Raw genomic sequence first — 19,474 nt, 5'->3', positions numbered from 1 at the left:
ACATAAAGTCATTTAACGTAATTTAACATAAATAATCCTTATGGAAGGGAAAATATAAATTGCAAAAATCATGGGCTAATTCTGTTTCAAATCTGAGTTATTACGAAAATAATAATAAAGAAAAGGCGTGTTTCAATCAGTTTATAGCTTCGGGTTCGCGGTATTCCATACGCAGTAAAGTGAAGTCATACCTTAACCGACTCGTAACCAAACAGACTAATAATCCATTGGTCCGGTCACAGGGGCATGGTATCCGCTCTACACTCTATGACATATATATAAATAATACACAAGGGAAGAATCGAAAGTAGGACACGATTTGTAAACAATGTCAAAAAACAACTTGCCGTATTTTTCGGAAATTAGGTCAATACTTTTTTTTCCAGACACGTGGACCTCGCCCTATTCATCGCTTCGCCCAATTTATGTTTTTTTTTTGGTTGGAAAATTTGATATGAAATTTTGCAAAAATTTATACAACCCTCCAATAAAATCATGAGTGTTTACTATAATACTGCTTGAATTTCTGTGTAAAAATCGTATGGATTTTGATCAAAATATTGTAGTAATTTATCATTTAAACAAAATTAAATGTAAATAGATTTATTAGGGTCTTCCGTTTCCAACGGAATACCCTCTTGTTATTCTATTGTTTCTTTTCCTTATTATTATTTTTTATTTTATTTTTTTTCTGACTTTTTTCGAACGCTATTTCTCGTGAACTACACGACCGATTTGCATGAAATTTACAGGACACATTGAGCATCAACTATACTTGATATTATAAAATTTCTGGCTGATGACGTCAGTTCCGGTTTGAGATTTTGAGGATTTAGTGAATTTTTAAGGACCATTTTGTCCACGTAACTTCTCAAAAACTAATTGCGATAGAAACGTTAAACTTTCAGGGATAGTAGATGAATGTCTGTAGATGATCCTATTTATTTGATATTTTGAAAAATGCGCAAGGCGGCGAAGCTCGTCCGAGCTCAAAAATAGGCACCAATTTTTTTCACGAAATTTTCGCACATTTTCGGTCCTAGCTTTTAATGTGTAAATATTTTGTTTAGACATGTAATGCAAAAGTTGTTTAGATTAACTAGGACATGCGTTTGATTTCAAGAAAAAGGGGCTGGTCCCTCAAATAAGGGGCCAAAATTGCTCTTAAGTCTTTTTGCAATAACTCTTTACTGAAAAATAATTTGTTATCAATTATAGAACCAAAAATGTTCATTGTATATCTGTTTATTTATACAGTACCATGCCTTAGTCATATGTTACGTAATTAGGGGTTTCAAGGGGCCAGAAGTTCAAAACTTTGATCTTTAGTATCTAGAAAAGGAGAAATATTTTGATAAGCATTATAGAACAAAAAATGCTTAGAATAATGTTCTTAACAATATGCTACCTTAAATTTTTGTTGGTGGCCCCAGTAAGGATTTTAAGGGTTGGCCCCTAAAACACAATTGTTCAAATATCTCTAGAACGGTCAACAGTTTCTGAACACTTGTTGAGCAAAATGTGTTTATATTTACAAGACCTTTTATTTGATATCAAGAAATAAGGGCTGGCCCCTCAAATAAGGGGCCAAGAGGGCTCTAAAGTCTTTTTATAATAACTCTTTACTGAAAAATAATTTGTTTTCAATTATAGAACCCAAAATGTTCATTGTACATCTGTTTATCTATACGGTACCATACCTAAGACATATGATACGTAATTAGGGGTTTCAAGGGGCCAGATGTCTAAAAATTTGGTCATTAATATCTAGAAAAGGAGAACTATTTTGAAAAGCCTTGTAGAAGAAAAGTTGCTCAAAATAATGTTCTTAACGATATGGGATCTAAAAATATGTTTTTGGTGGCCCTGGTAAGGAGTTTAAGGGTCGGCCCCTAAAACACAGTTGTTCGGATATCTCTAGAACGGTTAACAATTCGTGAATACTTGTGTAACAAAATATGTTTATATTTTTAAGACCTTTCATTTGATATCAAGAAAAAGGGGCCAGCCCCTCAAATAAGGGGCCAAAAGGGCTACAAAGTCTTTTCATAATAACTTATTTTTAAGCGATAATAAGTTATTATTTATAAAGCAGCAAATAAGAGCTTATTATTCATAATTCACAACTGAAATCCGTTCTAAAATTGGACGATGCAATACAAAGATATAGGGGTTTAAAAATTGATTTTTCCGGAAATTTTGATTCCACATTCTTGGTTAAGAAAATAGTTTTATGTTCAGAGTTGAATTAACTCGTATCTAGAATTATTCGATAATTGTTAAATCGTACTTTTACAGATTCGAATTTGTATTTGCTAAGTCGTTCTTGAAATCGATAAGGTTTGTTAATTCGTATTTGGTATCATTCGGATTTTGTTAACTCGTACCAAGAATAATTCGATTTTTTTGGTCTTAGTTTCTTTAGTTTGTTGGTTTAAGAACCCTGCTTCTTACAGGAACTTCTAGCTTTTCTTTCGACATTACCGGAAGACCCAATCGTTTTATCGATTTATAAATTTTTAAGGGTCATTTTGTCCACGCATCTTCTCCAAAAGTAATCGAGATAGAAGCTTTAAATTTTCAGGGATTGTAGATGAATGTATGTAGATGTACCCCCATGCTTCCAATTATGAAAATTCCTCAATGCCTCGAAGCTCGCCTGAACCTGAAAATAAGCACCAAATTTTTTCACGAAATTTTCGCACATTTTCTGTAATATCTTTTGATGTATAAATATTTTGTTAAGACATCTAATGCAAAAGATGTTTATATTTGCAAGACCTTTAATATGATATCAGGCCCCTCATATTAGGGGCCAAGAGGGCTCTAAAGTCTTCTTATAATAACTCTTTACTAAACAATAATTTGTTATTAATTATAGAAGCAAAAATGTTTATTGTACAGTTGTTTATCTATACAGTACCATACCTAAGTCATATATTACGTAATTAGGGGTTTTAAGGGGCCAGAAGTTCAAAACTTTGATTATTAATATTGTAAAAAAGAGAAATATTTTAAAAAGCAATGTAGAGCAAAATTTGTTCAAAATAATGTTTTTAACAATGTGATAACTAAAATGTTGTTGGTGGTGGCCCCAGTAAGGAGTTCAAGGGTCGGCCCCTAAAACATATTAATACATATGTCTCGAGAACAGTTAACAATTCGTTAACACTTGTTGAACAAAATATGTTTATATTTGCAAGACCTTTTGTTTGATATCAAGGAAAAGGGGCTGGCCCCTCATATAAGGGGCCAAGAGGGCTATAAAGTCTTCTTATAATAACTCTTTACTAAACAATAATTTGTTATTGATTATCGAAGCAAAAATTTTTATTGTACAACTATTTATCTATACAGTACCATACCTAAGTCATATATTACGTAATTAGGGGTTTTAAGGGGCCAGAATTCAAAATTTTGATTATTAATATTGTAAAAAAGAGAAATATTTTAAAAAGCAATGTAGAGCAAAATTTGTTCAAAATAATGTTTTTAACAATGTGATAACTAAAATGTTGTTGGTGGTGGCCCCAGTAAGGAGTTCAAGGGTCGGCCCCTAAAACATATTAATACATATGTCTCGAGAACAGTTAACAATTCGTTAACACTTGTGTAACAAAATATGTTTATATTTGCAAGACCTTTTGTTTGATATCAAGGAAAAGGGGCTGGCCCCTCATATAAGGGGCCAAGAGGGCTATAAAGTCTTCTTATAATAACTCTTTACTAAACAATAATTTGTTATTGATTATCGAAGCAAAAATTTTTATTGTACAACTATTTATCTATACAGTACCATACCTAAGTCATATATTACGTAATTAGGGGTTTTAAGGGGCCAGAATTCAAAATTTTGATCATTAATATCTGAAAAAGGAGAAATATTTTGAAAAGCAATGTATAAAAAAAGTTGCTCAAAATAATGTTCTTAACAATATGATACCAAACATTTTGTTGTTAGTGGCCCCGGTAAGGGGTTAAAGGGTCGGTCCCTAAAACACAGTTGTTTAGATATCTCGAGAACGGTTTACAATTCGTGAACACTTGTAGAACAAAATATGTTTATTTTAGAGGGACCTTTTATTTGATATCAAGAAAAAGGGGCTGACACCTCAAATTAGGGGCCAGAAGGGCTATTTAGTGTTTTTATGATAACTCTTTTCTGACCAATAACTTGATATTAATCATAAAGCAACAAAGGAGCTTTTATTAAGCTTAATTTAAAACTGAAATCCGTTAAAAATCAGAATATGCATTACAGAGATATCGGGGTTTAAAAATTGTTATTTCCGGAAATTTTGTTTCCGCGTCCTTGGTTTAAAAAATACATAATGTTCAAAGTAAAATTAACTCGTACCAAAAATAATTGTTAAATCGTACTTGAACATATTCTGAACTTTTTTGTTAAGTCGTACTTGAAATCAAAAAGGTTTTTGTTAATTCGTACTTAAAATCATTCGGATTTTGTTAAGTCGTACCAGGAATAATTCAATTTTTTCCATCTTTTTATTTTAGTTACTCTTGTTATTGGTTTAAGAAATCTGCATTTTACAGGAACTTCCAGCTTTACTTCCGACATTAACGGAAGACCCACTTGTTGCTTTGCAACGAGCTTTGCTCTAGTTTCTTCTTACATTTCTTACTTAGATCACTGACTGAATCATCTTTCGATCATTATTATATGCTGTCATGCAGTTTGATCGCTCGATCGTGTGCTTACGATAAACAGGAAATCGATTTCGCGCGGTAAAAGTAAAATGAGAACCGTACAAAGGGTAATTACGGGGGGAAAATATCGTCGGGTAGTAATAAAAAAAAAAAAATGTGTTTTCATAATAGAATACATGAACAAGTTTTTTTTCTGTATATTTAACGTAAAACTTTCGATGAAATTTTTTATTTTTTGGCTAAAAACGACCTCCTTCGCCCAATAAATCGTATCGACCTAATTTTCGAAAAATACTGTACTTGACAAAAGTTGCACAAATCCTCCTACACAATGTTACAAATGTTGTCAAATGTTGTCTTGAGTTTGTTGTGTGATTGGAAATTACCTTGTTGAATTCATCTTTATTAATTATCGTTTTCACTTATTTGTTAACACTAGTATACATAATAATAACAATAATTAAAGAAATGGCACATGTCTTTAATCAATTAAAAATTTTACTGTTCCGTTTTTATAAACACATTGTACGTCACATGGTTCCATATGTGACTAGTGGGAAGATAACATTGCGCAGTAAAATTGAAACCAAAGGGCTATACTTCATATGGTCAAATATTTGCCCCTAATTTTAACCAATTTTTAAATTGTATCATTTACAAATGAATCTTCATAAATCATCTTACAGAGGATGCCTATCACTTTAATTTTGGTTTTAGTCATCATTTCTCATTCGCTGTTTATCTATCATATCACCTAAATGACCCAATTCCCGCAATTTTGCAAACAAATAAAATATTACCATTTTTTCTTTATATTTTACATTCCGAAGAGTAGAGCGCAGGTCTGCTTAAGTGCAGTTTTAACATATGTTTTTGTTCACACAAGTATACACATCATATTAAAAAATGGTACTTGAGCAAGCCTGAGCTCGATGTTTCCCATTTGAAAAACCATCGGAAAACACGTCCCATATTTTGCTACAAAACATCAATTTATCAAAAAAGGCTAATATTCATGACGTCATTTCTACATTATGACGTAACTGTTGTGATAACCTTTCACACCCTTATTTTCAATATGATTTCAACAATCTTCCACCATATTTTTAAATCTCTTCTTAAAACTTTAATTTTGGGGACGATAAATATGCTAAATACCACACATTGTCCTTTGAATGGAAAAAAATATTGCTGTAAGTCTGGGAAATGTTTTTAAGTTTTATTATTTTATTAGTAAGGAGTTATGTGTGGAAAGTATAAATAAGAAATATTTCATGGTCAAATTCAATCTTAAATACGTAATGGGCAATTATCAATACTATTGTTATACCCCCGCAAACGAAGTTTAGGGGGGTATATTGGTTTCACCCTGTCCGTCTGTCCGTCTGTCTGTCTGTCCGTCTGTCCGTCTGTCTGTCTGTCCGTCTGTCTGTAGACGCAACTTTGTCCCCCCTATAGAATTTTTTATTACTGCATGGAACAGTTTGAAAATTTGTACATATGTTGAACACCATCTGAAGATGTGCACCTGCAATTTTTTTTAAGATCAGACAAGATTTAATGATTTTATGACAGTTTTCATTTTCCTTATTCTATATATTGTACACTAATGTTGAAAAGTAAGGGAGGTAATCCTTACAGATTTTATTAATTAATTAATAGAAAACACTCTAAAATATATTTATATAAATACATCCAGATGGAGTTTTTTGTCTTTATGTCTTAATTAATAAAAAAAAAATTATTTTTTATAAGTATTCTATCAACTGACAATGCAAAGTTTTTGTTTGTCAATGATAAATTCTTAGGAGCTAATGAGAACATCAAAGACAAGTGTGGCTGAATTCATTTGTCCCAAGGGAGCCATTATCTGAGCCATGGTTCAGATGGAGCATGTGTTTAGGGGAAATTGATAATCTGTAAAATGGGTGATGGTTTTGGGGCTATTTTAAAACTGTTTCATGTAAACCAAAAGGTCTATCATTATAAGGAAATAAATAATATAATTATTATTAAAGAAGTTAAACTATTTTTAGAGGTTGTTTAAATTTATTTGTCAAGTAATTTGATGAAGTGACCCTATTGGGCATTAATTTAAATGAAATTCAAAATTACTGATATGATTGAAGTGTTTTGGCAATTTTAAAATTGTTTGTAATATTAAATTTTCTTTTTTACATATTTTTACATAGTATTGTAATTATGGTCATGTTTTGGGAGTTTATTAAATTTAACAAGCTCATCAAAGAAAATCATAGTCCTATGGGATCAATTTTCTGATTTGGAGTTCAATTGTGCCATAGGAGAAAGTGAGGAAAATTTGAAACAACTAATTGCATCTGTCAAGACTCTTATTAGAAAGATATTGAAAGTTTTATCAACAGAAGACCATTGGTTGGCTACCGGTATTTCTATTCACTGCAAAGGGAGGGGTTATTGTCATTTTGTTGGTTTTTCTTTAAATCAATTAAATTAAAAAAATATATCATCAAATACATACATTTGTAAATGTATTACTGTTATAGATATGTATTTACAGTGAAATTCTGACAATTTTGATTTTAATTTTTCTTTGTTAACTATTTTTTTTTTTTTTTACTTTTCTAGAATTTTTTTTTTGTATGTGTTCCAAACCTTAATTATTATTCAATTCAATTATTTGTCCCATTTGAAATTAGCCTAGCGGGGGTATTAGTCCCATTAGGACAGTTCTAGTTTATACAGTAGGCTGACAATGGTTGTGCTGAGATCTATAAGGCGTGTCCACTCCCTGTGTATATAAAGAGTACTGTTATAAGAGTGATTATAGTTCATTAATTAATTATTGTCCAATTCTTTGATTGTTGCAGAGACATAAATAATGTTATTTATGTCTCTGATTGTTGTTAAAAAAAATGTTTAGGAAACGTATGTATGTCAAATATCAACATAATCAAGTCGTACAATTGATCGATCTATTTCTAACATTGTCTATGTAAAAAAATTGTGTGCAACTGCATTAAAATGAATTGTAAAGTAAACAAGTTTCATCAAATCATAGTAATTACTTAGCTATCCCCCTTTGAATTTGAAACATAATTGTTTAAATGTTAATCATTAATAATAATTGGTAGCAACATCAGGGACATCGTTGCATCATACACTGATAATGTTACTGCAGTTTTATACGCCATTTTGAAGTGATCGTCTGAATCGACGTATTGTAGGAATTTGTTAAAATTTGGGCTAAAAATGAGCAATTCGACTAGTCATTCGCTATTGATTCGTCCAAAAAATACGGTAGCTATGCAGTTTTTTGTTTCAATTTTAAAGAATAGGTTAAGAAAACAATTAAGAAAAAAATCAGACACAGTATATATGGAAATAAAAAACAGATTTGGTTCATTTTAGCATTTTGTCATTAATGTGTAAAGTGTTCAGACCCACGCTTGCGCTGGATATCATCTACGAGGGTCAATCAAAAAATATGAAGACTTTTGTCATAGCTATGTTACTTAACGTCGTATCATTACTAAATTTGGTAGACATAATTTAGCAATAGTTTCAAACAATTTGCAAGAAGAAAAAGTTAATAAATTCATGGCGCAACGAGAAGTACGCACAAAATGGATTTAACTCAGGAAAAAGCAGATACAAGCTGTAAAAATGCTCAATGGTGCAAAAAATAAGTCAACAATTGTAAGTTTGTGTTTGATTGTAATAAATTTTGTGGGGGTGGTTGTAATTGTATTTTTAATATAAAACAGTCTGAAACAGTAGAATATCTGTAAATATTTGGTCAAAAAATAAATAACGTCAACTGACGTTCAGGGTTATCCTTACTGTAAACTGAGAGATACACGGTTAGAAAATGAAAACTTTGAAGAACTAACTTATGATTCTCAAACAAATGTGTGCAAATAAGATGTTAAGTGGTTCAGTGCCATTTTAAATTGTAAGGAGACAGGCACAAGAGACTAAGCGTGATATAAAAATAGGGTATATCTATAAACTGTGCATGTTAAATCTTGACGTCATGCTTTGAACGTTACTGTGCGCCGTGGTGACAAAACATGTTTTTAAAAAGGGGTAACAAAAATATCGTTTCATCAAATGGACTAAAACTTCGCATATCAATAACATAAGTGTTGGTGCACAGAATAATCTGTTAAGTATGACTTTCATGAAAAATATATGATAGACAGCCACATAGTCTTCGTATTTTTTGATTGACCTTCGTAGTACTGCAGATAAGTTGAAGTCTGTGTTTTGTCTGTCTGTTTTTGAACAGGTATGTAGATAATTTTGTTTGACTCAACAGGTTCCAATGGCTGTATGCTGAAGGCTTTTGGTGGGAATGCTTTTGTCTGTGTTTGTAACTCCACATATTGTGACAAGGTGGAGAACACCGACCCACAAAAGGCAAGCAAGGGAGGCTACTCCATGTACCAGTCCGACATCACAGGGAAGCGCCTACTTCATAGCTATGGCAGTGCTAGCAAACAGGCCTGTGGATTAGGTTAGTAATCTAATATACTCATGCAAGGAATATTCTTATATAAATGATTGAGAAAGACATACTGTAGAAGCACATATTGTTTTCGTTGGGTTAAAATTTTGTTAATTTTTAACATTTAACATAACATTAATATTTTTGAACTAAATGCAATTTTATTGGCATTTAATTTCATCATATCGTAACCCCTAAAATGTATCGTGTATCAACTCTGTATTTATTAATACTTGGGTTAAAAAATTGGTCATGGATTTAATTTTGTTGATTTATACTGCCAACGAAAATAATGAAATAAAATCCTCAACGAATATTTCTGCTTCTACAGTATATAAAGGACATATAATAGCTTATATATACAAGCATAGTGGATAACTCACCTCTCAGCCTGAACCTGAGATCGGCAGCAGTTGAAACTGAGAGAGCATTGTGGACGCATGTTCAGACACTTGAGTTGTCTATTGGTACTATTGCTTCCTCCTGCAATACCAACCCCGTTGCACCTAGCATCTGTGCCAAGAAGAAATATTAAGGTTGTATAGGACCCCTCCATAATGTAAAGTACTTCCTTTAAAACCCCAATAAGATAAAGCATGATTTTGTAATTTTAAATTGTTACCTAACAGTTTAGTGCAATTGATTAGAGTGTTAAGGACGAATCTTAAAGTAATGAGTTTGAATCCTGCTGGGGCTTTGTAAATTTTACCTTTCCAAAAGTTTTCAAAACATTTTTTGGTCAAATACATGCATACAGGTAACTTAAAATATTTTAAATGGTCAATCAGTTTATCATGAAGAGTAGTATATCATGCAAAAAAGATTTTTGAACACGCATTTGTTAGTATGCACCAATTATAGAATTGCATTTTTATTCAGTGGATGGTCAATTGGCCCCTGAATTTTTGAAGTAAATTTCTGACGTATTGATAGGCTAAGGGATTCTCATATCTCATTGAACCATGGGCAGATGGAAGAGAATGTACAGTTTGGCTGTAGTTTAAGAAAGTGCATTGATTTCAACACATTTGAAGCTTTTAAAAAACCTAAATATCTTCAATATTTCTCTATGAGAACAATGGATGACTTAATTCAAATAAATACTGAAATATATGTACATGTATCTTGCATTTTTAGCCAGTGTTTCTATTTATGTAGCACAACTGCAAAAGTTGTAAAAACAAGACTCTCTCCATTTTGGGCACATATACAATGTGCATGAAATTCCATGAACTACATTATGGTACTTGATAAGCATTGTTATTTGGCTACACATCAAAGAAATGGGGATTGATTTTATAATGCTTATTTCAAAATTCACTGCATTTTTCTTCTTTTGACACAAATTTTTGTTAAAAGATGCTTGCAAAATTTAGTCGATTTGCAGATATTAAAGGCAAAAGAGAGAGAGAGAGCAGAACTGAAATTTTAGTCATTACAATTGTTTGACACCAAATCATATATATTTTCAACTGGAAGCAATAACGGAAGACCTACTCGTGGCTTTGCCACAAGTTTTGCTCTAGTTCTATTAATATTTCATTTTATAATACATCAGACATCATACATCAGACATGCAAATCTAGTTGAAATGCCTTGTATCATATGTTCAGTTATTCATTGTTTACCTTTCAAAAACCTGTCGTAGATGTGATTTACCAAAATATTAATGTTTACATGTTCTGAACTTTTTAGTGTTTTGACACTACCCCTGTACTTTGAGATAAATCGTCATTTTACCGCTCACAAACTTCTCTGTACGAAACATGCTGTTTGATGTACCACTTCACTCATTGACATGCAAACGTATTCTGACACTTATTTATGTGTTATCAACATTACAAAATGCTTTATTATATCATGTATTATTATACGAAAGGGATATAGCATCGCTGCTGTGCGTGTATATGTGTGTGTGTTCAGCTTTGAAGCAAGTTTAAAGAAAACCCTTGCACTGATATTTATCAAACTTCGTACAAGTATTTGGCATGGTAAAAGGATAAAGCTTGATAATTTTCAAGTCAATTAGTTGAGTACTTTTTAATATATCGTAAAAATAACACAGTTTTATACAGAAATTTTATGTATGACTTGACAATAACTACTTCCGCTTCACTTCTGTGAAACAAAAGTGAAAGTAAGCAGTTCAATCAACAACTTGATATTTTTGGATTTAGATACAGGTAAAGAAACAGTAGTTTTTGTAGTAATGGAGGGTTAGTAGAATGTGATCTCCTCATTTACATAACTATATATTCCTAAGTAATGCATTCCCCACACAATAACTCATGTTGCGAGGGGATGCTCCGCTTAGCTGTGCCCTTGTTTCATTTAAACCAACTCTAGTTTATTTGCCAAGTTTCAAGAAAATCAACCATCTGGTTCTTTTTAGGGACCACCTCAAAATAGTGGTACATTTATTACAGGAATATATAGGAAACTTTCATTTTCCTCACTTTGAAGCAGATTAAAAAAAATAATACAATAGCTTTTTTTACAAATTGTTATATTAATATATATATGATTAGTAATATCCGGACAAGGCTTTGTATAGGAATAAAATGTTTATTGTGTCTCCCCTTTCACTTTTTCTTGCCTTTTTTTGTGCACGCGATATCTCAGAAATGGCTTTACCGATTTGCACAAAATTTTCAGATCTTACCAACTATGTTCTGAACCTTATCAGAAATTTTTTTGGTTGATGACATCATTTCCGTTTTTAGCTCACCGAGACGAAGTCAAGGAGAGCTTATGCTATACCCTCGGCGTCGGCGTCGGCGTCGGCGTCCGGACCTGGTGAAAGTTTTTGTTGCAGGTCCTGTATCTAAGCTATTACTTGTCCTATCTTCACCAAACTTGCATGGGTGATGCATCTGGACCTACTTATGGACTTGAAAGACTTGGATGCTGAATCTGGGTCCTAAATTTCAGATGCTGGAGGAGGTTAAGGTTGTTGGACCAGGTTAAAGTTTTTGTTGCAGGTGCCCTTTGATAGCAATATCTTAGTTACTGCCGGTCCGTACATCACCAAACTTGCATGGATGGTGTGCCTTATGATACTGATGCACCAGACAGGCTTGAGTGCTGAATCTGAGCTATAGGTTTCGGATGCTGGAGGAGGTTAAGGTTTTTGGAGCAGGTTAAAGTTTTTGTTGTGGGTGCCCATTGATAGCAATATCTAAGTTACTACTGGTCCTAACTTCACCAAACTTGTATGGATGATGCGTCTTATGATACTGATGCACCTGACAAGCTTGAATGCTGAATCTGAGCAATAGGTTTCGGATGCTGGAAGAGGTTAAGGTTTTTAGAGCTGGTTAAAGTTTTTGTTGCAGGTGCCCTCTGATGATTATATCTTAGTTACCACTGGTCCTTACTTCACCAAACTTGTATGGATGGTGCGTCTTATGATACTGATGCACCTGACAAGCTTGAATGCTGAATCTGAGCAATAGGTTTCGGATGCTGGAGGAGGTTAAGGTTTTAAGAGCTGGTTAAATAAAGTTTTTGAAACAGGTGCCCTCTGATGATGATATCTAAGTTATTACTTGTCCTTACTTCACCAGACTTCCATGGATGGTGTGTCTTATGATACTGATGCACCTGACAGGCTTGAATGCTGAGTCTGGTTTCGGATGCTGGATAAAGTTAAGTTTTTAGGAACAGGTCACATGTTTAATAGATGATAGTACTATATCAAACTTGCATAGTTGATTTAACTGTAATATGAATGAATCGCAGAGGTAGCTTCAGATGCAGAGCTTGATCTCCATTATCAAGGATGCTAAAAAATAAATCTTAGTTATTACAGGTCCTAACTTCACCAAACTTGAATGGATGGTGTGTCTTATGATACAGATGCACCTGACAGGCATGGATGCTGAATCTGAGCCATATGTTGCGGATGCTGGAGGAAGTTAAGGTTTTAATTGCTAGTGCCCTCTGATGATGATATCTTAGTTATTACTGGTCCAAACTTCACCAAACTTGCATGGATGATGCGTGTTATGATACCAATGCACCTGATGGGCTTGAATGCTGAATCTGAGCCATAGGTTTCGGATGCTGGATGAGGTTTAGTTTTTTGGAACAGGTCACATGTTTTATAGATGATAGCTTGCATAGTTGATTTAACTTTATTTTAAATTAAATGCAGAGGTTGCTTTATATGCAGAGCCTGATCTCCATTATCAAGGATGCTAAAGAAATCTCCTACCTCACTCAAACCAGCTCGATAGATAGATGTGTTTGTTGATAAATGATATAACATGATTCCTATGATATAGTATTGTATGATATGAAACAATATTGTTTGATATGATACAATAGGATATCATATGTTATATTATAAAAAGTTATACAATACGATATGATATTGTATCAATTTTTTGGATATTTTATGATATGATATTGTATCATGATACTGTTATGTATAGTATTGTATATTATGATACAATATTGTATGATATTATATTGTATTTTTAATTTATTATTTTATCACATGATACAATTACATAAGATATTGCAAAATATTATATTGTATCCTATGATACAATATTGTATATTCTATAATATTGTATCATACAATATTGTATAATATGATATTGGTTTCAGTAATATAGAATTATATCACATGAAATTGTATTATATGATATCGTAATATTATATAATATTGTATCATACGATATTGTATGATATGATATTGGTTTATATGATATATTATCTTATCACATGAAATTGTATTATATGATATTGTAATATATATTATTGTGTCATATGATACAATATGTATAATATAATAATGTATTTTATAATATTTTGCTTTATCACATAATATTGTATCATTTGATAAGATACAATGTTGGAATCAAATTATATTGACTGTATTATATGATATAATATCATATAATGTATCAAATATGTTTCAGTGTCATTCAATACAATATCATACTATTTTATACAATATAATATGTTTCAATGTTATGATGTATTATGTAATATGATATTGTAATATAATACTATATTGTATTATATTTTATGATATTGTATTATGTGATCAAATACAATAAGGTATAACACAATACAATGTCATATCATACATTATAATATCATATCTCATTATTGTTTATTACGGTATTTTATTGATTTATATGATATATATTATAAATATGAAATGATACAATATTTAATTTTATATCATTGTATTGATTAACATATGAACATATGATTATCATAAAAAAATTTTATCAGATGATATACGATATTTTGTCAAAACAGAATCCATGAATATCCAAGATCATAAAGTATGATTTTCATATAAAATGATAAAGGTGGTCTTATGAAGGTGATGTCTCATAATGGTGATGCTCCGTCTCGGTGAGCTTAGTAATCTATGATTACCTATGTTTGAGATATTGGCATTATAAGGATTTTTAGGGGGTTGGTTTGTCCACGAGTGTAATCAGAAATTACAAACGATATCGATTTTCAAAATTTCAGGGATGATAGACAAAAGACTGATTATCTGAACAAAAGCATTCATGTTTGCCTAGCACAAGAAACGCCATAGCTCGGAAGGGCTAGAAAATTGATAAAAACAAAGCGTTGTAATTTTGCTTGGTTTTCTTAGTTATCTCGTTTCTCACAAATATTTTGTTAAGACATGTAGAATAAAAAAGATTTTAATTTACAAGATCTTTTGTTTGACATAAAAAAAAGGGGTTGGCCCCTCAAATTAGGGACCTAAAACCCTTGAAAGGTTTCACTTTATAACTCAAAAGCGGTTAAGATTTCAATATAGCTGTCGCTGCAAAAGTTGTTCATTATAATCTTATTAGTGTAAAAAGCTAGACTTGTTACCATGTATTTGTGTTTTATTTGGCAAATAAATGGGGTATATGTGCATATAACTGACATAAAGGGTACCCGTTTACATACGGAAAGTGTTGAAACATTTTAGTTATTTTCTAGTGAAACACATTATGGATAACAGAACTGCTTCTGTGCTATGCATTTGAGTCCCATTTAAAATCTAGGTGGATTCGGAGCTGTGTATGTGAACAATGACATATCCGATCCCTTGTCCGAGGAAATAGGTCGCGGCTGGACTAGCGAACTGTCTGCTGTTATCCAATACACAAGATTTGCGTCTTGCTGTAATGCACACATTGGTTTATTTATGAAGTTGCAAACACAAAAATTACGATTTAAATAGTAAATAAAACAAAGATTATACCTTAACTTACAATGTACCATAGACAGTGTACCAGCTTACATGTGAAAAGTGTTTAAACAGTTTAATTCTTTTCTAGCGAAAAACAATATTGATAAAAGAACTGCTTCTATACTGCATTTGAGACTCTTATAAAATCTAGCTGGATTCCGAGCTGTGTATGTCAACAATTACCGGTATACGTATCCGATCACTTGCCCTCGGCCGAGGAAATAGGTCGTGGCTGGACTGGCGAGCGGTCTACAGTTATTCAATGCACAAGATTTGCGCCTTGCTAGCGGTCTACTGTTATTCAATGCACAATATTTGCGCCTTGATGTAATGCACACCTGGGCTTTTTTATGTAGCTGCAAACACAGAGAATTCCGATTTTAACAATATTAATGAGTAAATGAAAAAAGATTATACCTTTACCTACAAAGTAGGTTTTTGGACTCATAATTTTTAAAAAAATACATATTAGCATGACTATAATTGAATAAAGGCGTTCTTTGATCTTGTCTATGTTATAAAACAGTTTTATTATTAAGGTCTTCCGCTTCCGAGTGGAAGACCTTACTATTATTCTGAAATTTTTCCAAAATTCTTATAAGGGTCTTCCGTCCTCAGCGGAAGACCCTACTATTATTCTATTGTTTCTTTTTCAATTTACTTATTATTATTCTTTTTTTAGCTCACCGAGACGAAGTCAAGGGGAGCTTATGCTATACCCCCGGCATTGGCGTCAATGTCGGCGTCCGGACCTGGTTAAAGTTTTTGTTGCAGGTCCTGTTCTAAGCTATAACTTGTCCGATCTTCATCAAACTTGCATCTGGACCTACTTATGGACTTGAAAGAATTGGATGATGAATCTGGGTCCTAAATTTCAGATGCTGGAGGAGGTTAAGGTTTTTGGAGCAGGTTAAAGTTTTTGTTGCAGGTGCACTTTGATAGCAATATCTAAGTTACTGCTGGTCTGTACTTCACCAAACTTGCATAGATCTTATGATACTGATGCACCAGACAGGCTTGAAAGCTGAATCTTAGCTATAGGTATCGGATGCTGGAGGAGGTTAAGGTTTTAAGAGCTGGTTAAAATTTTTGTTGCAACAAACTTAAATAGATGGTGTGGCTTATGAAACAGATGCACCTGACAGGCATGGTGCTGAATCTGAGCCATAGGTTGCGGATGCTGGAGGAGGTTAAGGTTTTAATTGCTGGTGCCCTCTGATGATGATACCTTAGTTATTACTAGTCCTAACTTCACCAATCTTGCATGGATGATGCGTCTTATGATACTGATGCAGGCTTGGATGCTGAATCTGAGCCATAGGTTTCGGATGCTGGATGGGGTTTAGTTTTTTCGAACAGGTCACATGTTTTATTGATGATAGCTTGCATAGTTGATTTTAATATATTATAAATGAAACACAGAGGTTGCTTCAGATGCAGAGCCTGATCTCCATTATCAAGGATGCTTAAGAAATCTCCTACCTCACTCAAACCTGCTTGATAGATAGATATGGTTGTTGTTGATTCCTATGATATAGTATTGCATGATATGAAACACTATTGTTTAATATGATATAATATAATATCATATGATATATTGTAAAAAGTTATATGATACGATATGATATTGTATCATTACTTCTTTTTTTTATATTTTATGATATGATATTGTCTCATGATATTGTTATGTATAGTATTGTAAATTATGATACAATATTGAATGATATTATATTGTATTATTAATTTATTATTTTATCACAAGATACTATTACATATGATATTGCAATATATAATATTGTATCCTATGATACAATATTGTATATTCTGTAATATTGTATCATACGATGTTGTATGATATGATATTGGTTTCTGTAATAAAGAATTATATCACATGAAATTGTATTATATGATATTGTTATATATATTATTGTATAATATTTAACAATATGTATAAAATAATATTTTGTTTTCCCTTGGACTGAAATGTCACATTTTCATTGGTTTAAACATAGCACGTGAATGCCTCATATATCTCTATATTTGTTCTGTGAGAAATAATATTAGGCAATATGGCCGTCATTGGTCGACGCTTCGCTTACTCATTTCACCATTTCATAGTATTTTATACATAAACCGCATGCCGTAAGTTCTTAAAGTATTAAGAGTAGTTGCCCTTTGAAATTCTTTAAAATTAGAGTAGTTGCCCTTAGAATATTGACGTCACATTGTTTTGTCTGGAGCAGAACAAAATGGCAGCGTCGAAATTTGCTCAAATCTCTGCAGAGAAAAGGGAGAAAACATTTAAAATTGAATAGCAACAAAACATTGTATGTAAACATGGGTGAAGCAAAGATTTTTAAAGAGTATTGAAAGGTGAGATTGAAAATTTTGAAGAGTTTAAATGAGTTAAATTGGACGAGATGTTAAGTATCTTGTACATGGCTGTGCCATGATCATCGCTATTTGAGAATAAATATGTCGCTTGATAGTCCTTGAGAAAACAAAACTTTTAGGTTAGTTACTGACTCACTACGGAAATATATTGGGTTGATCAATTTCATAGAACTAATATATACATGTAACTAACCTAATAAGTAATAATATTGTATTATATATTATGATATCGTATTATATAACCAAATACAATGATGTATAACACAATACAATGTCATATCATATGTTACAATATCTGATTCATATCTCATCATTGTATATTATGGTATTTTATTGTATTTTATGATATATATTGTAAGTATTATAGGATGCAATTTTTAATTTTATATTATTGTATTGATTAACATATGAACTTATGATTATCATACAATATTTTAACAGATGATATACGATATTGTTTCAAAACAGAATCCATGAATATCCATTGGCAAGATCATAAAGTATGATTTTCATATAATATGATAAAGGTAGTCTCATAAAGGTGATGTCTCATAAGGGTGATGCCTCGTCTCGGTGAGCTTTGTAATCTGTGATTACTTACGTTTCCTTACACATTTCGTGCAGGCGATTTCTTGAATATGGCTCGTTCGATTTCCTTCAAATTTTCAGGGATAATGCCTCGTAATCTGAAGTTTGTACCGCCATAAAAATTTCTCAAAATTTACTTCTGGTCTTGATTTCGATCCTTTTATTTTTTTGTGGAAATTAAGCAAAAAATTACGCTGCTTAATATATCAGTGATTAAAGAGTTATTGAATAGAGAAAACTATCCCAAAGAAGAGGTTATTAAGTTAACAAGATTTAAGTTAAAAGTAAATGAAATAACTAATTATTATGTTGTTTATTAATAAACAAGGAGCGAATGAGGTTTAGGGCAAACGATAATTTGGGCGAGCAATAATTAGAGCAAATGGACCAAGAGGGAATGGACTAAGGCAAACAGGTGGATAGGGTGAACGAACCCAATACCATGTTTGTTTATACAGGGTGCGACAAAAATCGTCATTAGAGATATAGCGGGAGTCTTGAAAAACCTCACGTATGGGGGTTAATAATAATAACCGTTATCATAAAAGGTGATAAATATTCTAATTGGTTATCAAAACAAATCATTTCTAATTGTTTCTCAGCTTTGGACGCCATTTTAATTTGCTGAAAGTTGCTTAAAACAGTCTACACAGCAGTTTGGGACTAAAAAATGATGGTCGCTTGTCATGTAAGGCAAGGGGTCGCTTAATGCAGGGCTTACATATAGGAAATTTTTGTTGGGCGGACTAAATATCGTCGCATAAGACAGAGAGTCGCTTAATACAGAGAGTTGCTAAGGCAGTCTAGACTGTATTTGTTTGAACTGTTTCAAGTTTAGAATTTAGAGTGTCCGGATAGTTGGGAATCAGTACTATTGCTTTTCGTATTTTCTTAATTTATAAGCTCAAATAGGTTATTCATTATTTTTATAACAAGTTGTCCGGATGTCCGGATAAGGCTGACTAGATTATTTACAGTTTACTGGAAATTATTAGGACTTAATTAGCATACCTAGTACAAATGGGGGGGGTGTGTGATTTTACCAGATAGAATTAGACTGCGTGTGTCGAATGTGTCGGTGCAAGTTAATGCATAAATTTTTTTTTCAATTA

The 19,474-nt window shown here is 32.2% G+C and overlaps 1 protein-coding gene across 5 annotated transcripts in view; it reads left to right on the top strand.

Annotated features, from left to right (window-relative positions):
* The window catches only part of LOC105343267 (lysosomal acid glucosylceramidase), a 44,142-nt gene that overhangs the window by 972 nt on the left and 23,696 nt on the right, over positions 1 to 19,474 (top strand). For all 5 annotated transcript variants that reach the window (XR_004601796.2, XR_010714526.1, XM_066086764.1 and 2 more), the window contains exon 2: positions 8,969 to 9,166. Coding sequence is in view for 3 of the 5 variants with exons in the window: in XM_066086764.1 (XP_065942836.1) it covers positions 8,969 to 9,166 (198 nt within the window). In the remaining 2 variants the exon portion in view is untranslated. The remainder of the gene's footprint in view (positions 1 to 8,968; positions 9,167 to 19,474) is intronic.

This window comes from Magallana gigas, chromosome 6 (genome assembly GCF_963853765.1).
Source record: "Magallana gigas chromosome 6, xbMagGiga1.1, whole genome shotgun sequence".
NCBI classification, from domain to species: domain Eukaryota; kingdom Metazoa; phylum Mollusca; class Bivalvia; order Ostreida; family Ostreidae; genus Magallana; species Magallana gigas.
This window is presented reverse-complemented; position numbering and strand designations above follow the sequence as displayed.